The sequence below is a fragment of the Seriola aureovittata genome, chromosome 10, assembly GCF_021018895.1.
Source record: "Seriola aureovittata isolate HTS-2021-v1 ecotype China chromosome 10, ASM2101889v1, whole genome shotgun sequence".
NCBI classification, from domain to species: domain Eukaryota; kingdom Metazoa; phylum Chordata; class Actinopteri; order Carangiformes; family Carangidae; genus Seriola; species Seriola aureovittata.
In genome coordinates, this window is record NC_079373.1 from 5,865,401 (window position 1) to 5,892,380 (window position 26,980).

Consider the following 26,980-nt stretch of genomic DNA (forward strand, 5'->3'; position numbering starts at 1 on the left):
TGATATACTGAAAACCAGTTGCTAGCTATTTAAAAAAATATTATATAGTATAAACAATGAGCATTTAATGGAAAGCGGACATTTGGCGCTTTTGGAGTTATGACAGTCCACAGGCACCAACAAACTCAAACCAGCAGCCACATTCAGTAGCCTGCTCTTCAGCTCCCACTTTTCATTGAATTTATTTAAGTTATCCCGGGTAAACAGCGCCCTCCGGGCGGCCATGAGTGCTAAGTGTCCGTGATTGCGGTGAGTGACGTTCAGGTGAAGACACCAGGTGAAGCTAATATGTGTTGATTGGTGACTTCATGCCGCAGTGAAGGTGGACGGTGAAGACTCAGGGGAAAAAGACAGTTGTGGAGGCAGTCACTGTAGCTTCAGTTAGCATTTCTTTCAGAAGAAACAACCCGGGGAGTTAGAGTTAGCTTGTTGATACCAAGTACTGTGTTTCTGTGAGACTTTTAACGCTGACGGCCTCGGCGGCGTGGATTTGAGGACTTACAGCAACAGCTGCTCAAAATGCCTGACTGAGAAGAGAAGCTGGGGCTACTCAGAGACTGAGACTGAGACTGAGACTGAGCCCGGGTAGAAAAAGAAGAGGACGGATATGCGAACATGTGTACACTTGACTGGAAATGTCCATAGGAGTCCAGTGGGAATATATGACGTGGTTTTTGGACATCTCTCCACGATGAAAGACCGTCAGTGGACTTCAGATATGAGGTCAGTGAGTCAAACACACCCTACTATGGCTGTCTTGCTTGTAGCGGGTAAATTGGCCTACATGTTACTCCTTGTCTGAATGTGGCTAGTGTAGCTGGGGCTAACTTTACTCAGGTTTGTCATGTTGTGTTGTCTACATCTAGACATCATGGAGGGGCCCTCCGTTGAACCAAATTACAGATCCCTGTTTTGAGTAGTCAAGTTATATTTGATTGGTCATGTGTTATTTGTTGTTTGTAGCCCGTTCAGTGGTCTGGTGTTTAGTAGTTGGATTTTTTTTTTTCACCCTTGCTTTGGCTGTAAGTTGTTCTGTATCACGTCAGCTTCAGTAGGTAAATGTAATGTGTCAGTGAAGTGTTGTGTGTTTTGTTACAGCTACTCTGATAATGGGCTGTGACTTCCTAGTAGGGAAGACTCTTGGCTAGTTGTTGAATATACTGTGCATTGAGGTGCTTCTGCTGTATTATTGTTACCAATTTATGTTACTTTAACTTTCTGCTCAACGACATTGTAGATGAAACTGCTGTACTTAAACCACTACATTTCTGAGACATAGTTTATAGTCACTTTTAAGATTTAGCCAAAAACGTATGACGTAGTTATCATTACCTTCACCTTCACAACATTGAAATGCTGTTCAAATGTAAATGCATCAGTAAAGAAATTTAGCCTATATATGATAAATATAACACACTGTAACTATCCTTTATGTATATTTAGTACTTTTGCTTTTGATACTTTCAATCTATTTACCTAAGTTAAAGATCTCAATACTCTAAAGGTTTGTTGAAGCAGATAAGGGGAAGGTGTAAGTAGCATATCTGTATATTATTCATTATTTCAGTCTTAAGTCTTATTTTATTCCCCTATTAGCTCACACCTTACATGCCTTCTAATTGGAACCCATTATCGCACTTGTTAATCTTATACAGCACTTAAATGCATATTTATTTATTTTGAGACAATGCATGTTAATGAACATCAGTATGAAATACACAATGGAAACATGCTATATTGTAGCAAAATACAAATTTAAGTCTGTACTCCCTAGGCAGGCTACATAAAACCAAAACATTACAAGTAACAATACACAAATGCAAATACAAAATAGACAAATAAAACTTTCTATTGGGAGTGGCGGGAAAAATGAGCATCTCATGACAACCCTGTCAGGGACCATTTAGTATTCATATGGTGGATATGTTAGGTTGTTTTTACGTCACACTCTACCCTCTGGGTAAACCTAATTGTTTTTCTGCTATAGGCAACTATAAGAATTCCTATTTGTAATGACTGATACCATGATATGTGCAGTCTCTGATACAATGGGTCTGTTCTCAGCAGTGTGAGGAATTCTCACTTGAATGAAATATTTAAAGACGAGGTAATGAAGAGATCTGCAATTATTAAAAAGTCCATCAGACTTTGGGAAGTGGTTAATCTTTTATCTTACAACAGGACATTTACAAATGCATACATGCATACACACAAAAAAGACAGTGGCATGAAAGAACATCCGTGGAAAAGGGCATGCCATCACTTAGTGTTACCACTGCAGTGGCTATGTTTAAACAATGAGTTTGTGTGTGTGTATTAAAAAGTAGACATCCTTATTGTGCACCTACAGTTTTTTTACTCAATGTTTTTTTTTTTAATTGTTACAGCATACATTATATTTAAATTCCATTAATATGCATATTTAAACTAAATCTCTTTCACTTCATTAAGCTGTTTACTATTGCCTTTACCATGATACTGACTTTGTGAGAGGCTACCCATATTCTCATTTTCCCTGGTGAGTTCTGCATATATTCATCTTAATGTAGCAGAGCTTGTTTTTCTCCATTTGGTGCCATTCGTTCTTGTGTAGTATGAACAGTAACAAAAACAACTTCTACCTGGGTGATCCACCACAGCAAACACTGAGCCTAAATTTGGGTGTGTCACTGTTTGTGTGTTTTATTTTATTTTGCTTGAGTGTGTTTTACATCAGTGCACACATTACGTTATGCTCTACTTCCTGTCAATCACCTGATACCCACAGGAAGAAATGGAAGTCTGTGGAAGCATGTGGACTGAACACATTGTTGTCTTCTTATCTGGGACACAGTTGTTAGCTGGTATAGCAGTGAATTTCAAACTGGGTTTAAAAACAAAGTTTGTGGTTTTTATAGCAAAATAAGTAACTTTTCTACATTACAATGACTAGAACTGTCATATTTTTTGAGTTGTGTACCTGCGTTATCCCAAATGTTTCCAGTATTTCTTAAACCTAGAGAAATTTTTTTAATTTTTTTTTTTTTTATATATGGTCAGGGTCTGTTTCAATTGGTCGCCTGTCACTGACGTCATATCCCCTATGCGGATGCGTCAGCATTGTGGTTGCCTGCCAAAAGCTCCATTTTTTATTTATTTATTTATTTATATATATTTTTTTTTATACTTCGTTAATACTTCTATTCAGTTTTAAGCCACATTTTGAAGATGCACTTCTTTTACCTTAATGGTTTTCAACTATGTATTTTTACTGGATGAAGGATTTTACGCATCAGTTGTCTGGATCTGAAGTTATCAGAGAAAAAAGCTGAGCAAATGTTAAGCAGCTCACCTCCCAGCTCCTGTGAGACACCCAGTGTTGGTAAATCACTGACTTTTAACATGAAACTGTTTTAGTGTTTCTACCAGTTTTGATCACATGATCCGTTTGTTATGGAGAGGAGGACAGCTGTGGAAAATTTGGTTCCCAGTAAAATCCTACTGAATGTCTGGATCATAAATTATCAGAGAAACAATTGAAACAAAGGTTAGCTGCCTGACTGACACTGAAGGAATCCAAACTGGGAGAAGCTGACAGCAATGGTAGTGAAGACAACAAATCCCATGATCCCACGCTGCTTCACAATGTCACCAAACTTGGTCTTCTGTTATCGTTTTGATTGAGAAACACTACAGCGACAGAAATGACATGTTTTAATATTACACAAATGAGTGTTAAAAATATACAATACTTTAAAATTAAAGTTAGAGTGCATTAGAAAGTAAATGGCTGTAAATAGGTTATATTCTACTTCGATAAAAATAAATAATAAAAAAATAATTGAACTATATTGGTGTATAATTTAAGAACTGTATTTGCACAGTTACTGTTGAGGAGCCATTGGTAGAACCACCATGGTACATTGTGTTGCAAATAAGTGAGGAAAAACACAGCCATAGGTGAAGGGATGCCACCAGCTACAGAAATGTTGTAATAGCTGATTAATCGCTGAGAAATGTATGTTAACTTTTAGAAATATTTACAAATAGTTAAACTTGGCTTGCTGTAGTTACTTCTGTGAAGCCTGCAGCTGCTCCTCTGACAATGAAGGGCAGTCTGACTTTTGGGACTCACACAAGGTTTATTTGAGGTTTTTTTACACTTGAATGAGCTTTATTTCCTTGTTCCACACTGTATGCCATGCTGCTTCAGTACACAGTGTGGTGTTTACTGTCTATTGTAAGTCAGATGTTGTCCTCTTGAACAGCACGTGAGACCCTAGTGTCCTTACAGTAAGGTCGTATGTTACACACACTCTCAAACATACTGAAATCTCAGAAGTTTCTTATTTATATGTAAAATATAGCTATTTCTCTTTTTGAAGGAATGCAAAGGCCATGTAAGCCATATGTGGCCAGTGAAAACTATTTCCTTATCATAACATGTATCCATGTACCCAGAAAATTACATGAGGTGTCACAGCACCTTTCCGGCCCACACAGAAGTGAACACTGACATTACAAGTGTCAGAATGAGAAAATCTTACTGCAGGAAAGCAGGAAATTATATTGCATATCCATTTAATTAGAGAACAGACTGATTTGGTAAGTGTGTCGAAGTGATATTTCAAAGAGAGCACACTAAAAGACAGAACTTCTAGGAAGGAAGGTACTGTGAGAGAAGAGAGCAGGAGAGATGTGCCTGATGCCTCGGGGAGAGAGAGGTAGAGAGATGGTCAGAACGTTAGCGAGAGATTGAGAAAGCAGAGTAGACGCAGAGCCAGAGGAAACCAATTAGGACAGTGATGGGCACTTAAATCAGGCTGTTATTCAATACCGCGCAGTCTGTGTGGGAGTATTACAGTTCCCTGAAGGTTGATGGAGTATTTCTTGTCTCTAGTTGACAACGGCTTAAAAGGGGGATAATACTGATTTTTAGCTTTGTGTGTTACTCTTGTGCTCCAAGAAAACAGTCTGTATTAGTGAACATTTTCTGCAGCCTCACACAGCCAGAAACAAGAACAAAGCTTGTCCTGCCTTCTAAGCTGTAATGTGACACCTTCTGTTTATATCCGCTCTGTACAAACACATTTTTAGAAGATTAGCGCTACAATAATACATTTTTTGAATTGTAAAATGCTTCCATTTAGCCCTATTTAATCATAAAATACAATGGTGGCCGTATTGTCAGCATTGCAGCACAAAATGTGCTGTTGCAGTATTTGTTTCCAGCAAGTCCTCCAGTATTAAAGCTGTGTCAATGAATTTTTTTCACACATCTGACACATTATCACCTAGAATCATTATGTTAGCAAACAACTGCCTGTTCGCACATTTAGCCAACACAAGCTTCTGTAGAACTGATGGGAACTGCCGACTTTAGTACAGTACATTTTGTAGTTTGGTACAGCATTTCACCTATCGGAGTAAAAAATTTCCTCGTCGTGCAGTAGCTTAAAATAAAAGGCACCCACACATTAAGAGCAAATCACCACACCAAATATGATCTTCTAAAGAGCTAACAAATTAACTGCTTGCACTTGTTAGCTATTAATTATCCAAAGGATGTCAGTGGAGGAGTGTTAGTCTGGAAACTGATGCAAAATGGTAGAGACTTTTTAGTGTTTGTGTTTGTTCATGCTCACAAAACTGATTAGACTGTCTGATGGATTAATTTGAATACAGGTATTTCCTCTTTTTAATAGTCTTACTCAGAAGATGAATTGAAGAGTATTTACTGTAACTGAGACAAGGAAACAAAGAAATGCCACACACGAACTGCCAGCTCTGCAATTCTCTCAGCTAACAGAATAAACTCTGTGATATGTTGCAGTTGTAATTACCTCGAACACTGTTTTTTCCCTCGACTACCAAACTGCACCCTCTTGTGATAATAAGTCTAATCCAAATTCAAACTGATATCAGATTTAATATTTACTGCCATTAAGGCTGATGCACCTAATTAAACGTGTGGGGCATTCAGTCTTTGTTTGCTCTACTGGCACTTAAATCCCTTTACATAAACACATCCACACACACATACCACACACACAAAAACACCCTGGTCCTCCTGCCTCTAGAGATCTAATAGAATTACTGAGTGTAAATAACAAGGTATAAAGAGGGAAGGCTTTATGTCCAATCATCAAAGATCTGTGAGGGAGGGCACTATGAAATGGGCAAATCTCTGGGATGGAACACAGCCAGCGTCAGTTTTTATGCTTAAGTGACTTGTGTTTGTGGACCTGTCTCGCACACGACCCCGTCAGATTGATCTGTTAGTGGAGCCAAAACAGAAAGAAGCTGGGGCAAGTTGACCTATTTCAGATAGACATCTTCATTTCTATTGATTTGATCAGTCTGCCAAGAGCTCTCTGTATCCCCTGTCATGCATTCCTAGTCTTGTCCTCAACAGACCTATATTTGTGCACTGGGCACTCTATTGCATGGTTAGCGTACAGTGATCAGCATTTGGGGAAACCGCAGAAACTGAGGCAGGAAATTCCTCCATCTTGGCACTCAGATGTGCAGTAGTTGCTTTGTTAGCAGACTGCTCCTCACAGACACACACGCGCACACACACGCACGAATCATCAGCTTCGGTTTCCATAATCTAAGTTTTAAAAATAGCCTGTCAGCAGCTGAGCAAGTAGCATGAGCTGAGCCAAAGAAGATACAAAGACATTAAGCAGTGATAGAGTTTAGTTACATGCAAATAAAACAGTGCTGTTGCCTTTATTCACACTGCAGTCCTTTTTTAATTTATCATACCTGGCATGCAGGGAAGAATTCATCCAAATTACTATTCAGTGATGTGCAGACCTCGAGGCCATTTTGGTCAGGATAGTAAATCAAAGGCTACAGCAATTCACCTGAAGGCACCGTCCATGGTGCAAAGATCACACCCACTACCTGGTTTGACATTACATTTTATTAACAAGCAATAGTGTTTGTAATGTGGGTTTCAGATATTCCTCAACACCTTATGTTAGCATGATTAACCTTTTGTCGAAGCTGAATATCATACTCTGTAAACTATGTTTATGAGGTAATCAATCTCAGGTTGTGGTAGCGTTATGATCGCACTGTAGCGTTTATGATTCCAGCCACTGATGACTCCAACAGTGTTGCACAGACAGATCAGACATGGTAATCCCGCTGGGCAAAACCGTCGTTATTTCCATTTTAATGACCATTATTGTCATTGTCAAGGTTACAGCTGCAGCTATGCTTGCTGACATCTTGTGTTTGTGAGGTGTAGATGATGCATATTCTCCCTTCACTGCACACGGTTATTAGATTCCCCAACCATATTTATGTTTTTAATCCCCTGCGACAAGTCACCAGAGGGAACACGCACATATAACCAGTCATATCTGCTGCTACGTCCAGTGAGAATCTGCAACATTTCACCCTCAGATATATATAGAGCATTACGGCTAGAGGCCTTGAGATAAATAGCTATATGAGTTTGTCTTGACTTCCTGAAAATTAGATATACTCTCAGTTAATTCTAAATTGCCTTGAGTAAGGCTGTTTCGCATCACAGGAATTACGACTGTCACTATCTTTAACTGTTAGCGGCACGGCACTTGAACTGACCAACTTTAGATATGAAGGTTTTAAATAATCACATCTGGAAATTGAAAGCCTATAACTGTTTCTCCTCAGGGCTTCACTGGCTCCTTACCTGCAAAGCTTTGTTTCACGATGTGCTGATAATGGCTGGCACCTTGTAAAAGTGTTGAAGAAATGGAAATATTAAAAGGACAAACTCTCAATCTCTCAGTGGCACTGAAGTGGTGTTTATAGTGTAATCCAGATAAAACATCTATATATGGCTGATATAATCTTTATTGATTTATGACCTAATTTTAAAGCTACACAAGGCATTCATACATATGCTTTCTCCGGGGCTAAGCAAGAAGTTTGACTTTTTATAAATTAGACACCCAGCAGTAAACTACATTTCTAGCAAAAGGCAGAGATCCAGCTTTCTTTCAAGGAGAAATGACTTCCTACTCTGATGGAATCAGTTTCCCTCTCTCCTCTTAAGTTTTACCACTTCCTGTGCATGGAATTGATTTCCTGCCAGAGTCCATGGAATTAAATTAGAGTCAATCTATGTAGTATAAATCAATAAGGATAAGGCACTGTTGTCTGTTGTAGTGTTTCTTTATAATTTGTGCTGATACGATTTTTTTCATACAAATATCTTCCCTAGCAAATTTTAAATTCTTTATTCAGAAAAAAAGGACAAAATAATAAAGAAATTTGAGTATAGTAGCTGAATATAAATAAATAAAAAAAACACACTGTGTACGTTGCTTCATTTATTCAACTATGACTATGTTTGCACCTGACATTAATTCATAAATGAATAAGCAGAGAGGGGCTATCTCCTTTTTTTGATCCATTCAAGAAGACAAGCCTTACAAATTTATAACATGTTAGGTTTGCTTTATGTCATGTGAACATATAAATGTCTGTATAATAGAAGTTGTCTGCAGTTGGAAGGTCATGAGTTATTGATAGGCCGGTAGATTAATCATGATGTAGTCTGGCCCTGTAACAGTCTGTTGGGATGGGGAGTATATGGAGATATTTTATGGATAATCATCAATCATCAGTTTCATGAGTCATCAAGTTCATTGAAGCGTTACAGTTACGAGCAACAACACTTCTGAGTGACACTGCGCTGACACCCTCTTATCATTGCTGGTGTATGCTCTAGGAAAAGTTCCTGTAGAAAGTATCTCTGTCTCTTGTGTTCAGGTGTGTAGTTTCTATGTTGCAGTATAAAGAATGTTATGTCGATAGATGTTGAGCATTTAAAAGTGTATCTCTGTGGCTCTCAGCCAGTGGGCAGCTGGCAGCCAAAGGAGTTGTGTGCATGATGAGGTCGGTGTGGGTATAAAGACAGATGGCAAACCAAGCACCATGATTCATACCAGCAAAATTTTAAAGGTATGTGATAAAGATTGTTATTAGGAAGAGCATATGTCATTTCCTACTGGGAATGCAAATGCTGAGAAAATGAAGAATTTTGAAAGTGTGTAAAATGCAGCATAAGCAAAAACCTCCCGAGTCATAAATGAACAAAATCTACCCTCATTTAACACCTAAGCAGATGTTTTTCTTTTTTTTTATGTTTACCATCCAGCAGGTCAGCAATGATTTCACTCGTCTCTGGTGCCTGATGAAAGATGCACTGCAGAATATCTGTAATCTATATGACAACTTTGTGTCTTGATATGTAGCCAAAATGGGTGATTTCTGTGTCTGTCTGCAATTCCCTTTTGTATGTGCAGCCTCATATGCTTCAGTGGGCACCTGTTTTAACTCCCCTGGCAAGAAAGCATAACACTTCCACGGTGCTGCATCCCGCTCCTGGTGCTGCTAGCAAAATGAAAGTAAAGCTACTTTCTTTGATGTAGATGTTGAGGCCTGTGATCTTACTTAGACTAATTAATTAATGACATTCAAAGCCTTTCAGTCATCATCCTGGCAGGTTTACTTAAAGCCAAACGATGTTTGTAGTGTAATGATCAGCAGCTCTGGTTTTCACTTGACATTGCCTGTCCTGCCTTTTTCCCCTCTTTTTCCCTCAGTCTCTCTGTCCTTCAGTTCCAGCAGCTAAACCACAATTCATGCAGCGAGTTGCTTGCTTTGCTCTCCAGTGTAGTGGCTGTCTTAATGTCCACATGTCCTAGAAAACGGATCACACTTCAATCAGCCTATACAGTATTCACATCACCCTTGTGAGCCCCCATGCTTAGTTTTCTGACTTTTTTTCAGGGGTTGTGAGGGGAAAGACAGGGCAGCTGTTGTCAACTGGGTGGATGAGACTTAGATTCAATGTGGCTCTACTCTGTCAAACCTGCCAGGCAGGGGAGATGGACTCTTTACCGCGGCAGAAGTGGCATCCGGCGAGGGTGACGAGGTGGAGCGGATAGCAGACTGACAGCTGTCATCAATCACTTGCCCTGCCAGCCAGATGCAGGTTGACAGGAAGGGGCAAGTTGGCTAGAATGGCGATTCGCACACAGTTTACTGGAGATGTCTTTTTGCAAGCCAGTCTCTGGTGGAATGCTGTCTGTCATTAATCCATCTGACCATCTATCAATCAATTACTTTTCCAGGGTCAGGTCTGTATGTGACATGCTCCATTTCACTGCGATGTTACGGAGCTGTGGCGCCGCTTCATTGATATTTTCTGAGCCAACAGGCTGCATTTGCCTGAAGAAGAAAAAGTGCACGTCAAGAGTCAACATCACATCAGCGTTTGCCTACTCATCATTAGGACGGCCCTTTCTAAATGCTAAAATGGAAGAAAAGTTTGAGAAAATTTGAAAAAGTTAAAACATTTCTCAGGTTTCACAAACTATGCTCAAGCTCCCTCCTTGAGAATTTGGAGACAAGGCAGCAAAAATGGGAAAGAATGGATTACAAAAGGCAAGTGAAAGAGGATATACTGAGACGACCAGAAGCTAAATAATGCCAGTCTGGGGCAGCTGGATAGACAGGAGGAGATGCTGCTTTGTCTCAGAGGAGTTTCCATTGGTTGAAGCTCACTGATGCTGAACACTCTAGACAGCTCGAGCTAACTCTTAACAAATCTTGTTTTCGCAGCATCCACTATATAGGTAATTCTTCCATTTCCCCAGACGACATGTATTCATGTTTGCAGTCTGGCAAATGGAGCAATGAAATAAATGCATCCAGGGCATGAGAATATTACATGTGAAGGCCTACAGTGTTCAGTCTAAAGCTAAGTTGCATGGTGAACATTCATAATTGACCGTTTTAATGTCATAGAATATCCAGAAAAAACATCCTTTTAATATTTAATCATAGTTTAGACCTACTTAACTGCCTGCACTGTGTAGCACATCAAAGCCTTTTTCCCTTGTGCATTGTGTCTGCTCACTTGTTTGTTTTAACCCACACAATAAACAAGTTGTTTTCTTACGACGGTCATACTAATCGGGGCAGTCGCCGGATGAGTTTTAGAGCAGAGTGTGTGTTGAAGCCTACTGCATAATTTCATGTTTATAATCTTTGTCGGAGACGGTAGCACAACATCCTTAACATCTGTGTGTTTATATTCTGAGGTAAAAAATTGCTGCTCCAAACAAGGCACTGCTTATTTACAGGCTTTTCTCACCCCATGACACTGTAATGCAAACAATCCTGCTTCTACTCTTGGTGCACTACAGGTGCTTATAATAAGGTTGTGTCTGTTGAAGACAGTCGCAAATGTGCTGCTGATTACTTTGCCTTTCCAGCTTGAGGTTTGAAATTGTGTGAAAATCCATGTCAACTGCCAGATGATAACCACAGGGCTACTTATCCACAAACCCTTACTAAACTCAGATTTACCACACCAGGCCCGGTTTGCTCCACGCTTTCTTTAGTGGGTTAGTGGAATAATGCATGGCATTAACAAGCACTCCATGGTGCTATAGTGAAACAACATCTCATTCAGAAGGCACTGGAGCCTGCAGTTTACCTGAGGAGAAGAAGGTCAACTTCCATCTTACAAGTTGGGGGTGTATATATCAGGTTTAAGTGTCACAAAACACTGAGGTGACAAGCTCTTTGGGATGTGATCAAGTGCAAATATGATTGGAGTGCAGTGGAGCAGTGACGGCGCTGCCTCTGGGATGGGCTTTGATTATGCCAGGAGCTGGCTGCTAAATCAATAGACCTTGACACTATTGCTGTCTGCACAACAAACACCCAAGCTTTCATGTACCTGTCTTGTATAGAAGTAGCCAACAATCTGTCCAAACTGACTCTCAGTTTCAGTGTCTATCTATTTGTACCATTGAATGTTCTCGTTTTCATGAGTTTTAATTCAGTTTGGTCATTTTGGCACAGGGACCTGGTGACCTAGTCTTCATCTTAAACGTGTCGTCTACTGAAGTGGAGCATGCACAGATGAAAGAATCAGACTTGAAATGTGCTGTGATTCTGCACAGGTGTTCAGCCATGACCGGGTCCATCAAGGAGCCCTGGTGTGTTTGAGCAAAATTTTAATAACGCTGTCTGTTCACAGCTGAATGGGAACTTTGGAGGCCCTTGGGCAAAACGGTGCAGAAAACAGAATGGCAGAGATTTTTATTACTTTGTCCTGAGGGCAATTAGATATATTTACTATCTTTTTCATTTGCCCAGTTGAAATTGTGCTTTTGACAGAAAAAGACAAAAGACAATCTGATACTGGCCTGAAAAGAATTGAAGGGTTGTTCTTCAGGTGCATTTAGACCACACATTGTGTGTGTTTTGAAAACAAAATTCAGTTTTTACAATCTTCTTCTAATGTCCTTATTTTTCACAACTTTGACCATCATACCTGTAAGTTACTATAATGCTTTACTCACCAAGTGATCAGTGCTAAGATATTAGGGTGCTGTGATGTTGCTACAGTGCTAAATGTTGATTAAATATGTATCTGACCCAATGAAATAACAGCTGTGTGCTAAAGATTTTTTTCATGAGCAAATTGATCCAAATACTGAAGTTCCTGGTTGATGAGCTTAAATTATTGACATGATATGAATAAAAGTTTAAAGACCAGTATTAGAAATTTCAGGGCAAAATCAATAAATTTTTATATTTATTAATTTTTTTAAAGCATTTGTTTATTAGGCTTTTTTCCATAAAAATTAAATCAAGGACACACTGTAAATGTTAACAATATATACAGTGCACTACAACCCTGCCTCTTTCCATGTTCGTGTACAGAACAGCGACCCACCTTGATCAGGCTTTTTAAAAGGGGCTTATGTCAACAAACTTCCGGCCCACACCTATTTTGCATTGACGAGGGAACGTCACTTTGTTGTGTGACTGCTGCATAACTGGGCGATCGTGACTCCTCGAGGTGATCTGACTAGAGTAAGACGTGTTCCTCTGTTGGAGTTGCTGGAATTACACAATCGGTCGACTTGCGGTTGTACAGTGTTGCTACAGAGTTGAGGGTGTTTCCTCATCACCTTGTAGAGGGAATACAAACAGACTAGTTTAATTTTGCCCTGTGGTTATGTTACTCCTGGATTTAACATTCATTAGTGACAACTAATATGATTTACCACTGGCATCAGTTTTCATTTAACCAGTAACAGTGACGGGCAGCAGCAGAGGCTGCTACCTGAATGTTTTGTGCGCTGCTCTTTGTGAGCCTGCACTTAGTTAATCTGTGAACTGTTATTTTGTGAATCCTGGCATCACAACTTTGACTCACTTGCACAGTCAACATGCACATTCACACACATTCTAGTTTTTACTGGCATGATAATGCTAGTCTAAACTGTACAGCCAAGCTGCTGTAAAGAAGAGGAACGTTGCAAAACTAAACATAGTACAGCTAAGAAAGGACTGGATTTTCATCTGCCTTAATTTATTCTTTATGCCCCGATCGGCTCTGATCCTGATTGATTCTTGATTCTTGCATATAAATGAAAGCAAACAAGGCAAACACAATACAAAATAAATGTATGATGAAATATGTTTTACATACGATGAAGAATGGGTTTGAATAACATATCAACATCATAGTTTTGCTCTGCAACAGACATTTCTCAGAGATACAGATTTCTGAATGGTGCAGAAGTGGGAGAAGCGACTGTTATCTACCAAGGGGTAAAAATAAAAGGAAGCAGAAAGCAATTAAAACAAAACAAGAAGACGAAGAAATTCAGTGTCTCTCCGACTGGCGATGCTTTTCTTTTCTACTTCCACCTCCTCTGTTCTTCTCTCGCTGACAAATGAGGTTTAGCGATTAAATTTTCACTTAAGTCTCTTCAATTTCAGCTGTGCTTCCCCTATGTTGTGGGTGTTGTGCATATTTGTGTTGTGTGTTTGTGTGTATTAGAGATTTCTTCAGTATACCCGCTGCTTCCTTGGATCTTTTTTTTTTTTTTTTTTGAGTCCAGGAGCACAAAGATTAACTGCAGTAGCAAAGATTTTTAACTTGATACTCCTGCATTTCCCATGTGCCTTTTAGATTTGTGAGGAGCTTTTTTTTAGGAATCGACACTCACTTGTTTACACAGTTGAATCCTTTAAGAGCACCACATGGTGCTGTAGGCCCTGCAGAAATGTGTGTGTATAACTGTAATTTTAACAAATATACAGTGGGTACAGATGGTTTTCAGGAATTGTAATTATAAGCGGTGCCATCCACATGCCCATTTTGTAGTGATGGTGAATTTTTGACCAACTGTTTAACTGTTGATTTTAGTCTAAATCTGCCATGTGGTTAGATTTGTGGGTGGATTCTTTGTGTCTAGTTGTGGAGCGCATAGTTGTAAAACTGCAGGCACATTGTCTGAGAACTGTGAATAACAAGTTGTCATTTCAGCCTTTTTTTTTTTTTTTTTTTTTTTTTTTTTTTAACCAGCAATAGCTCCTCTCCTTCATGGCGCTGTTTTATAGAATGAGTGGCTCCACTGTGTTTAACGCATCATTTCCCTCCTCATTGTGAGTGTGGAGGAGAGAGCAGGATGATGGGTGAGTGGGGAGGGGGCCCAATGTCCTTGCTTTTTATTGTCCCTCTCTCGTCCTTCCAGCATGGCTGGTCAGAGCAGTGCCCAGGGTATTACAAATAAGCAAATGCCCTTTTCATGCTAACGCTCAACTGGCATGACTCTTTCATTTTCTATATGACCAAAAGACAGATGGGAGTCCACTCTGTTTGCAGCATTTTCAACACTTCATCATGAAGAAATGGCTCTGAGGCATAAGCAGTCAGGGGTACATGAGAAACAAGAATTTGTGAAATTATGAGTGCAGGATTAGATGTAGTTACTGGAGAGCATTGAAGGAATTAAACACAACTTCACGCTGTTCAAGAGAAGGAAAAATCACGACGCTGCTTGGCCAGGTCTGCTTGGAGATCACAGCATATCGTCTTCACTCAGCCCGATCAAATACCGGTACTTGAAAACTTGGCCATGCCCTCTCCAGTGGCTATATTTAGTATTTAGACACTCGTATCTCCACTGAACTTCTGAACCCTCCTTGAACTAAAGTTTGAAGTGGGTTTTTTGCCTTTAATGAGCCATGACTAACTGGTTTTACATTTCACTTTAATTACAGATTGTTAATACGCAACTGCCTCAAATTGTTCATAGCTGGGTAATTTTAATTTTGCCTTCCTAAATTGATTTATTTAAGCGTAATGAAAGTGTTATCTTTTAAATGCACCATCATCACTATGGCATCTCATTATGGCCACACATCAGTGCAGACCAACAGAATTTCTGGGCGGGAAATATAGCAAGTCAAGAAGAAAACCTATAACTACTTAATATAAATATGTTTGTATTAATTTTATAGCTCAGTATCCTTTAAAACGTCTACAATACTTTGTCTCTGCAGGGTTAGTCATGTGCTGGAAAATATGAAAAAATAGTGATACATTATGTTTAAAAGGCTGTAAACCCAAGCACTTTTAATGTGATCACAAATCCGTTCCGAACTATATTATTAATCACAACATTAACAGCCACATGATTGAGTTTGGTGTACAAAGGTGGGCCTTAATTTTTCAGTTTGATTACACACAGTTCTGTTAATGAAGTCTGTTCACCTACTGATCATCTGCATCGCAATTTATTACACAATTATGTTTTTTATAAAATATATTTTATTAAAATGGTTATTCAATTGACAACTGCTGTTGCAAAAACTGAATATTGATCAAACAAATATTACAGTGGTAAATATATCATGACCAAAACCACGAACGCCTAGTTATGAGCTATTGTATTTCATGGACAGTGAATAGGACTTGGTAACAATGGTGCTTTAAAAAAAAGTTTCCTAGTGTGAAGAAATTACCAGACATTGTCTGACCTTAGCAAAATGATGGTGGCAAACTGAAAACCAGGCGTCTACGTCTTAATCTGAGTTAATCAGTGTCACTTCATCATGGCGAGGACGGCTAAGTCATCCTGAACACTCCCATCGACTTTCCATTTCCCTCCTTCCCCTCTCTCCCTCCAGTATGACGGACAACTGTGACCTAGTACATAACGCAGTTTAATGGTCTTCAGTAAGATTAGACTGAACAACACAAGCCATATGTTCAGTCGGTTTGCTTATGTAAGGGGGAGAGCTGTTCAGTGTGACAGCCTGAAAGAGTACAGTGTCCAGTTTTATTTTAAATGTGCAAAAAGTAAGGGGGTTTGAATACGGCCTGAAGCCACTGTATGTGGTTATATAGTTTATAAATGGGCTATATGAGGAATAAACGATTTTATCAAGACCAAAACAGCTCATCCTTGTTTTTGTTTCCATTTTTAAAAACGTTGCAGACAGATATTTTGTATTAAGGGATATTGTTCTTCAAGATTTAGTTTCCTTGACGTTTGAATATTTCAAATGCAATGAGACTGTCCTCACAAGGCATGAGGTGAAATAGCCAGAAACATTGTTGACATCTTTTAAAAAATGAATGCCCTAAGAGAGTAAATCTGAAAGTGTATTAAATGACACTCTGATGTACTTTGGTCAGCTGGTAGCTGTTTTTCTTTATTTTTCTTTCTTTCTTTTTTTTTCCAAATGTGCTCTATGAAATAAATTTGAATTGAATGTATCTACCTACCAAAGGTGCTGTGTTTTGGGCCAGTTATACTGTAAATGCAAGTCTTTGGGGAAATAACCCCATCAGAAATCCAGCGGCTTGTGTCAAGCAGTCAACTGACACCTTTGATACAGTACAGCTCAGCCTCGCTGGCGTCATGGTGGAATTGCTTTTAGTGGAGCTGAGATTTTGAAGGCTACTTTGTATTGAGATGTTTTTCCTCCTGCTTGGTTCCCACCGTCTCTGACAGCAGACACATTGATAGAGACAGACAGATGGAGAGACGGGGGCAGAGCAAAGATGGGAGGGGGGGGGGCAGCCTGTGATGAAGAGGTAATAACTCCACACCTCGTCTGCGCAAGGAGACATCAAAAGACCCTCCTCTTAAATGAATCCTGACATGCTGTGGGTAGAGCCCATCAATATCCTCTGCCGCCATTAAATCAACATCCAAAATCTGAGCTGGATACCCGCTTATAAAGCCGCGGTCCTGTGACAAAGGATTTGGACCCTAACGAGAAAGCAGGTGATAGATGCACAAATCCTGAGATGTGTAGGTACGAGCAGAATCGCTAATGAAAGGGAAGCCTTTTAAATCCCATGCTGCTGCTTGCCAGAGCAACATTCAAACACAGAATAAATGAATACGGGTGCCAGAGCTGTACTGATTATTAGATTACACTGTGAACATCTAAGATCAGTGCTACTTGGCTGTGCTGAAGGACATCGCTGTCCTTATCATTCAGTCACCGCAACACAAATTCCAGTGTTAAGATGACACTTAAAATCTTTGCAAGTTAAGATACAACAGCAAAGCCATGTACCATCAGGTTTCTTTAATCACGGCTGCAGGGAGTTTATCTCTAAGAAGATGCCATCTCCAAGATTGTATTTCTTAATTGATGAAGTTTCACAGACTAATAAAAGATTCTTCATAAACAAAGGAGAAGTTGTGAGTTATGACCTCACTGTAGCTCGTCACTGCACTGCCACTCTCCAAAAACTTTACAAGAACTCAAAGTTCTGTCCTTGTGAAGAGAGGAGGAGGAGAAGGAGGGGCACATGGCAGAATCAGTCATACAGACAACCTAAGCAGGACCAAGTCTGTAATGTAGATCTATGATGCTGGACAGGGTCAGTGGAGGCAGTGGAGTGTGTTTTAGTGCGCCATAACCTCAAACGAATGGGCAAGGTGGGCTAGTGCTGCGAGAAAAGAAAAGGAATAAAAAAAAACAAAACACACGGCTGTGCTCTGAGGAGATGAGTACTTAAGATCAAACTCCAGGTTGTTTTTGTTCTTCAGTGGTTGCCTTTAATTTACAAAAGCTTTTTATTACCCTGTATTATAGCCCCAGAATATATAGATGGATCCTCATTGCTTGCATGTTGTCAGTCAATTTCAATTTCTTGTTCCTTGCGCATTCAGTATAATTTGGGTTGCAGCTCATCACACGGTGAAATGGAGAATTTCAACTCGCCAATACATCCAGCTCTCCAATAAAGGCCTCATGTCTGCAAGCGTATCATTTAGATTGACAACAGGGGCAGAAGCAATTGAAGTGAACTTAAGTCTACCCCCTGCCCTATAAATAATATTTAATCCCTCTTTGGAAGGGAGAATTGGTAATGAGTCCCAGAGCTTTTTTGATGCATCACATTGCCTTCAGCTACAGCTGACACCAATAGGATATAAACCAGACTGCTTTCTGTGGCCTACAATGGTGAGATACGACAGTATTTTCAAGATCAGATCAATCAAATAGTCTGGTTAAATCAGGATATTGAGACGCTCTGACTCTTTTGTCTGAAATGTGAAAGAATGTGGAGAAGAGAGGGTGTGGGAAACACTATAAAGCACTGTTGTCCTTTGAGGTATTATTAAAAACCTAAGAGGCATTAGTTCAGATACTTGAACTCTGAGTTTGAACAACTGGTAGATAAATACGAAAAAAAGATTGTGTGTATAAATCTATGTATGTAAGCTTATATTGTTGCATACCAAAGCCATTAAAGGCTCCTCTCAGCCTTGTTTTCTCAGAGCAGTTGCTTTTATTTGTTGATGCATTTTATGTTGTTGATTTTATGTTTGTCTTCCTCACATTTAAATGTTTACATAAATTAACTGAATGCAGTGCCTGAAATAATGAGCATGTGTGCACGCAGCACGATCTAAATCACAGGCATACAGCGAGGGCCGGTAAAGACACTGAAGGGCTGCTTAAACCTTCATGGATTTGTTTTAAATGATGTGGAGATTTATCCGGGTTTTGTCCCGATGGGCCGTTGCCCGATGGCCATTCCGACTCTGGCTGTTCTTGTTCTAACGGCGTTACCGAGAATGGGGTGCTCGCCGGCTGGGCTTTGTCGACCAGAGGCTGGTGGGTCAATGAAGTGTTTTAACCAACAGATGTCTCTGGTGAGCTTTACAATCATTACATCCAGGTTTCCAACAGAGCTGCCCCAAATTCCCCGATGCCCAGGCCTGGTAGGGGGTCAGCTTAGGCCCAGCGGCCCGCCGGGTTTGGAATTCACTGGCAGAAACCCTGCAAAACATGTCGGCTGTCTGCTTCACCTGATCTGAACCGGAGAGTCCAGGCATTAGAAATCCAGTACATTAATATGTATCGGTACAGAAACAGAAATATTAGTTTTTAATCACTCAGTGTTTTTGCATTTTACTTCATAAATATTAATCTCGCCTCCAGGATCATACTATCCAGCCCAGTAACATGCTTAAATTATCCAGCTGTTAAAACAAGTTGCCAGCCTTGATATACTATTCTGCTGCTTCACTCTGATACAAAGTGAGTGTAATATTACCTTAATGGTGAGTAAATAGATTCCACAGGGAATAATAGCCATCAGCAGTCAGATCCAATAAAGAAGTAAGCAGAGGGAGCATGAAGGGAAGATGAATGAATCTTATTAAAGAGTACTGATGCCTGGTCAGCAGGAAAATGAAGAAATAGCCAGACTGGACCGCACCTGCAAACTCGCCGAGCAGAGCCTGTATGCAGCCTCACTCCTGTTCGCATTTCACCTGGTTATCAGCAAAGCTTTCACTGATAATTAAAGATCAAATACAATTTATTGACAGAAAACGCCAACCTTTTCCCAGCAGCAGACATTTTACGTCATGTTAGTTTTTAGTGTGGCAAAGAAGAATATCCCACACACTGCTCTTGCTCAGCATCACAATGTAAAGACTGTAGTGACGCTTTCCAACGCACCTGCACCTAAGACGTGTGGATGTGAGAATACCCTCACGGAGTAAAGCTTAGTTTTTAAAAAGGGGGCACATTGGCCACATAGTGTTTGCATAGTGAACAATCCCAATAGCATTTATGGGTGCTGTCAACAATCACTGGACCTGTTATCAAAGGAAAAATGCACCATAAAACACTTTTACACAATGAATGCATAATTTAACTATTATTATTTATTAATATTAGGTTTTGGATCTTTTGGTGGGGGTGTTGTTTTTTGAAAGATGAGTTTGACATTGGCAAGTGACCAGGAGCTTGTTACCTTTAGAATAAAGTGTGTGTAAAAATCTGTGCACATTTCTTGTTTGTTTTAATCTTTAAAAAACTAAGCATAAAAACAGTTGCAGTTTTATTGGGGGTCATGTGGCAGGCTATTTCTTGGCCAGTAGCTATAAATTCTTGAAGTTGCCACTGGTTGCTGGGCAACTGGACAGAGCCAGGCTAGCTGCCCCCCCCCCCCCGTCTCCTGTTGGTAGCCTCATATTTACCATACAGGCATGAGGGTGGTATCAATCTTCTCATCTAACTCTTGACAAGAAAGAAAATGAGCGTGTTTCCCAAGCTGCTGAGCTATTGCTTTAATCTTTTATTGCCATCGATTCTTTAGAAGGGAACATGTTTACTTCCAACATTTTCTGAAAGGAGTGCTGTAAGAGAAAAATCCACTTGTCTGAAACATTGTTAGCCTGATTGTCAGGTTTTATTGTCCTCAGAGTGACAGAAGGATTTCTTTGTACATGGTGCACTCATGTTCACCATACAAGCAGAAGGCCACCATGAATGATACAAATTCGTTCTCTGACAGGCTCCTCAGTAGACCTGAATACAATATAGCTACAAGACATGATACGTTTTGTGTCAGGCACTGCTTTCACCTGAGTGCAAAAGCTCATGCTCTTGCTTTTTTAATGCTGTTGCTACCCGCCTTGCTCTCTCCACCTACATGCATAACCCTCTGGTGAATGCAATCCGTTCCTCCCTGTACTCTGGGGATTTTCGAGTCATTCTAGGCAATGTGGGAAATCGCTTACTGAAGTAGAAGTGGACGGGGGAAGTTGAGGGAAAATGCATGCATGCAAACAAAAAAAAAAAAAGTAAATGACACCATTTCCTGGGGAAATAACACCTGGAATGCACTGAACATCCCACACTGATGTGTAATAATGCAAGTCTACTTGAGGGTGGATGTTTCCTGTAACTGCCTTGCCTGAAGGAAACTCAGTGTTAGTTGAGGCATACAGAAGTCTATTTTGTTCAGTTTCCTTATTAATTTTACTCAGGTTTCCAGTCAGTCTGGCAATTTGAGCTTGCCACTGGCTGTCTAATCATTAAACCACTTCTGTCTCTGTATGAAAGATTGATTCCCATATTAAAGATGTGGTCTCCACTCTGATGTGTCCCGTTTTTTCTCATTAGATTAGTATACTATAAAGGTCAGGAGAGATTCACATGTTTAAATGACGCTGTATTCACATTCCTCTCAGATGCTATATTAAATCCGAGGAATATTTGGCCAATGATTGCTGCCAAGTTGCTGAAACTTTGAAATTAATCTTTACACCTAGCTAGTGATTTTGATCTCAGCGACCCTTTGTTTATAAAACTGTCTTGCTGCTTTGTGGAGAGCAGCAGGGTTTAATTTATGTTGGCAACTGCCAGTGAATTCAAGCTGTGAAGGAATTCAACATTGCACCAATATGTGCAAACTCTCAGGAGAGGAAAAACGTCAGTTTAGTCAAAATGCCTCTCTCATCTAAACATGATGTAGTGGGTGGCAGGAAGCGGTTGTGGTTCTTTGAGTTTAGTTGGCAGGCCTCTTTTTAATGCCTGCCAGCAGACATGCAGGGTGTCCAGGTGCACAGTGTGCAGACACCCCTCCGAGAAATCAAGCCTTCATTATTTATTAGGCTACAAAACGAAGCTGCGAGAGGGGGTCAGTCATCCGTGAAGCTGGCAGGAGGGAATGTTGCTTCCTTGTTTGCCAGGGACACAGGTTGGAGCGCTGGGCATTTGCTGCTAGTAGCTGCACGAGCGGAAGATGAGAGGGACGTGGGATTGAATTCCACCTACTGTGTGTGACTGGCCAAATATAGACTATCAGATGGAGTTGTCAATTTCAAGATGGCACACCATCCTTTACACCCCTAACACCCCCCACCTCCCCAGAATCGACCATTTCAGGTCCCAGATAATCTTTAATTGTGCCCACTCATTTTCTTGCCCTACATTCTGACTATTCTTTCTGCCTCTACACTATTGTAATGGCTTAGAGCTGGATCTTGGAGGTTTTTTTTTTTTTTTTTTTTCTCTCCCTTCTTTTCAAGCCATTTTCTTCACTTTCATGAGCAATTTTCCACTATCCCTGGCCAAGCCTTATAGGCTCAATAAATGCCATTTGACTTCCTGTCCTCTGGATGGTGAAAAATGGGAAAATAGAAAGTTGTTTTCAATAATCCTGCCAATACGATGATTCAGTAGATTTTCATCCTGTTATACTTGCAGTGAAATTGCATTGTTCCCAAACTCAAAATCATTCCATCTAATAATGCATACCAATAGACGGCAACAGTGCAGTTCTTACTTGAGACTTCATGGAAAACTTTTAATGCGAACCCTGAATCACTATTTAATCTAAGTCACCTGCATATGGTCTATAGTGTATAAGACGGACTCCACCAGGCCGCCACACATGCTAGCGATTGAACAAAATATATAAACTTGTGTCTGATGTATGACATACTATAAACACCGCTCCAAAAAAAATAAGGGAACACTTAAATAACTCGAACAAATTATTGAAGTTGAAAATCTTAACTGATGTACATTATATTTGTTGAGAACAATATTACATAACAATGGTCGATGGAAACCAAAATCATCAACCCATGGAGGGCTAGATTCACAATCACACCCAAAAATCAAAGTGAAAAATTGAAATCACAAGCTGATTCAACATGTGTGAATTTCATCACCGCAACTCATAATGTGACTCAGTAGTGTGGATGGCCCTCGCGTGCCTGTATGCACTCCCGACAACGTCTGGGCATGCTCCTGATGAGTCGGTGGGTGGTATCCTGGGGGATTTCCTCCCAGACCTGGATCAGGGCATCAGTGAGTTCCTGGACAGTCCGTGACGGTACTTGGCTGCATTGGATGCACCGATGCATATCGTCCCATAGGTGCTCAACTGGATTTAGGTCTGGGGAACATGAGAGCCAGTCAATGGCATCAATGCCTTCATCATCCAGGAACTGCCTACAAACTCTGGCCACATGAGGCCTTTGTCCTGCACCAGGAGGAAGCCAGGGCCCACTGCAGCGTAAGGTCTGACAGTCGCTCTGAGGATTTCATCCTGGTACCCAACAGCAGTCAGGGTACTGCTGGCTGTGACATGGAGGTCTGTGAGACCCTACAAGGATCTGCCTCCCCAGACCATCACTGACCCACTGCCAACTGATCATGCTGGATGATGTTACAGGCAGCATAATATTCACCACAGCATCTCCAGACTCTTTCACGTCTGTCACATGTGCTCAGTGTGAACCTGCTCTCATCTGTGAAGAGAACAGGGCACCAATGGCCGACCTGCTAATTCTGGTGTTCTGACTTAGGACGTGAAGGCCTCATGCCACCCTCATGGAGTCTGTCTGACAGTTTGGTCAGAAACATGCACACCAGGAGCCTGCTGGAGGTCACGTTGTAGGGCTCTGGCAGTGCCGCTCCTGTTCCTCCTCACACAAAGGAGCAGGTACCAGTCCTGCTGCTGGGTTGATCCACTTCTACGGCCCTGTCCAGCTCTCCTCGTGTAACGGCCGGTCTCCTGGCATCTCCTCCATGCTCTTGAAACTGTGCTGGGAGACACAGCAAAACTTCATGCGACGACATGTATGGATGTGCCATCCTGGAGGAGCTGGACTACCTGTGCAACCTGATTGTACTGCATGTGCCGCCTCATGCTACCAGTAGTGACAAGGACACTAGCAAGACACAAAACTAGAGAAGAATCAGTCGGGAAGGATCGGGAGAGAGCAACTGTCTGTGGCCACCACATGCAAAAGCATTTCCTTTTGTGGGGGTTGTCTTGCTTTTGCTTCTCCATTGCACCTGTTGTCACTTTCATTTGCAACAAAGCAGGTGAAATTGATTCACAATCACTTGTGCTTCCTAAATGGACAGATTGATATCCCTGAAGTTTAACTGACTTGGTGTTATACTGTGATGATTACTTGTTACCTTGATTTTTTTTTTTTTGAGCAGTGTAATTCAAAAAGATGCTACAAACAGGGAGGGGATAATGTTTGTTATGATAATGCTAGTTAGCTTGGTGACTAACATTAGTCACTTGACTAGGATGGATCAGTGTTTAAACATTTCGTTTTTTTACCTTTCCAAAAACAGTGTTACATCGGACATGAGTTTATGTATTTTGTTGGCCTAATGGTGTCACAGAGGCCTGGTGGAGTCCGTCTTTCAATGTTGACCCAGCAGTGCTTAGTTGTCTGAGAGCAATAAGGGTTGACTGACAGTGTTGACTAACTATTATTACAAAAACACTGATTGGTCAGAAGATGGAGATCCTGCCCTCTTTCCCCTATGACCTGCCTTTTTCTTTTGCAACAGCCTGTGTATAAAACATTACCAAGCAGTGAACCTGTCAAAAATATGGGTGTGCACATATGTAAGTGTGTTTTTTTTTTTTTTTTTTTTTTTTTTTTTTTTGCTGCACAGCATGTGAAAGTGAGCTTGTAAATCAGAGTTTGCAGGCAGAAAACAAAATGGGCAAGTCTACAAAACTGCTTTATAGATTAAAACTTGAGTACGGTTACAGATACAAACATAAATGGACACACTTACAAAACGAGGGTTACAGCTACAAAACCCTGTTTTCTAGTACACCTTTTTGAATGACGAAATGTTACATAAACTTCAACCAAATAGTGTGAGAGAGGAAAATGACTTTAAAGTAGTCTTGAAAAAAATACTTTTCTCTTTTCTTCTTCAGTTGTTAATCTTATTTGTGGTTGTCAGCCTGTTTCACACAACCTTGGTGCCATATAATTGCAGTCAGCTAATGTTAATGTTATGCTAACCCTAACTCTAATCTAACTATGTCGCACTGCTCAGATAAAAATAAGAGTTTGTAGTTAAACCTCTGTATAAGACCAAACATGGTGTGAAATGCGACACCTAGGATCAATATAATAAACACATGGGGCTGAGGCTATCTCACAAGGTCATAGTCTCATTTTGTTTCTGTCATTCTGCACTCTATCGGCATATTGTGGCAAGTGTTCTATATGTGGGGGCATGTTAGTAGATGCATGTCCAAAATATGAGGGCAGATGTCTATGTTTATCCACCATTCTCTCCTCTGCATTTTAATTTTAATGTCAGTCTCACCTCTGACATCATGTTGTGGTGTGAAAATGTATTCCTCCTCAGTCTGAGTATATGTGTTTTAGGACATCATGCTCATATCAAAGAATCTCAAAAGAGTAAGCTGAAAAGCAGTGAGAATAACAGCCGGCAGCTTCTAAGGGAAACATGTTCTTGGAGAGGTCCTTGGTGATGGCTTGGCCTTCGGTAATAGAACCATTGTGGTAGCACTCCTGCTGCACGTCTGCAGAGGCTGAGTGACTTGCCAAGCTGTAGTGAGAATGGACAGTCCTGAGCACTTCTAACCTTTCTTCCTCATGTCCTCTAGGGCTCCTTTTGTCCTTACTCCCTTGCCTTCTGGTCCTTTCCTGTCCTGAAGTTCACTTTTCCCCATCTCCCCCACTCTCCTCCCTGATGTACTCCCCTCCTTACCTCAGTCCTCCCTCACAACTTCTGACTTAATTTTTCACTCTCACCTCCCTCACACGCTCTCGTCCTCTTTCTATCTCATTCCGTCTCTCTCTCGCTCTCCCTTTTCAGCCATCAGTGTGGGAGTAAAAAGGATTAGTCGAACCAAGAGAGGGAGCAAAGCACTAAATGACGGTATTGAATTCTGGCAAAATAAATTTGGGCTTCTCACGCCAAGTGAGAAGTTAAGTCTCAGGCAGTGCCGTTTTGAGCACATCTAACATGATAACAGTGCATAATGAACTCATTTCAGAATGACAGTTATATTATCAAAACTCTGCCGCTATTTAGGCTCAGTCGATTCAAGCTTCAGAAAAAAGGGAATGGAGAACACTGAATAAATATCTTTTAAACTACTAAGCATTTGGCTCAGTTTCTAATCTAAAACACATTTTTGTTCTCATATTCCAACAATTGTAGATCATCCACTGTCTGTTATTGTGGAATGTGGTCACATGTTAAACAAGTTTTTTGCTTTAACTTATCATGATGAAGTAAATGTTGATTGCACAGTGTAATGCTATATTTAAAAAAAAAAAAAAAAAAAAAAAAAAAAAAAGACATCATCAGCGTTTAGATTGGTTCCCTGTAAGCCTCACTTACATGGTGTAATTCTGTCACCCACTGGGTATGAAATCTCCTGGGAAAATGAAGGCTCAACTGTTTCATTTTGGAACTAGCATATATACCAACCCAGTTTGATTTTTCTAAAGACACATTAAAGAATTTCTGTCTGCGTTCATGTCTCCATTATAGACTAAAGGAATGAATACACTCTTCCTCCTTCCTTTCTTCTGCTGCAGCTTCCACCCAGATGCCAACTCCTGCTGTAGTTACTTGATCGTGCAAAGCAATACTCAAACTATGTTATTATTCCATGTAAAATTATGACAATTTCACTTTACCTCATCAGTGAACATGCCTATGTTGTTGTTGTTAGTTGCTACACAGCGGTGCCAACAGTAATACCAGATTGAAACGCTGGGGGGAGAGGAGGGAGGGGTTGTCTGTTGCCACTTTTAAATAACAGCTGTTAGAAAAAACGGCTAGTTCTTTTAAATGCACATTTAATCTGATGAAATCAATAATGCAAACAAATTTTTACATTATGAATTAATTGCATTGCATTTGTTTATTTAACCAGCTGCTTTAAGAATCTTCTTTTAAGGACCTCTTGACAGATTCACAATATAAGCATAACATAAGCAGTTGAATTAACATTTAGCTTTGTGTGTGGAAAAACTAATCATAGCCACACAATGTAAAAAAGTCAAGACAAAAGACTTCAGAAGTCAGT

At 40.3% G+C, this 26,980-nt stretch overlaps 2 protein-coding genes across 2 annotated transcripts in view; both read left to right on the forward strand.

Moving 5' to 3' along the window:
* The first annotated feature begins 632 nt into the window (after positions 1-632).
* LOC130175908 (leucine-rich repeat and immunoglobulin-like domain-containing nogo receptor-interacting protein 1) overlaps positions 633-26,980 on the forward strand; it is a 328,392-nt gene continuing 302,044 nt past the window's right edge. The window contains exon 1 of the mRNA XM_056386578.1: positions 633-723. The gene's annotated coding sequence lies outside the window, so the exon portion shown is untranslated. The remainder of the gene's footprint in view (positions 724-26,980) is intronic.
* The window catches only part of LOC130176181 (uncharacterized), a 46,597-nt gene continuing 42,458 nt past the window's right edge, over positions 22,842-26,980 (forward strand). The window contains exon 1 of the mRNA XM_056387122.1: positions 22,842-22,969. Coding sequence (XP_056243097.1) covers positions 22,842-22,969 — 128 coding nt within the window. The remainder of the gene's footprint in view (positions 22,970-26,980) is intronic.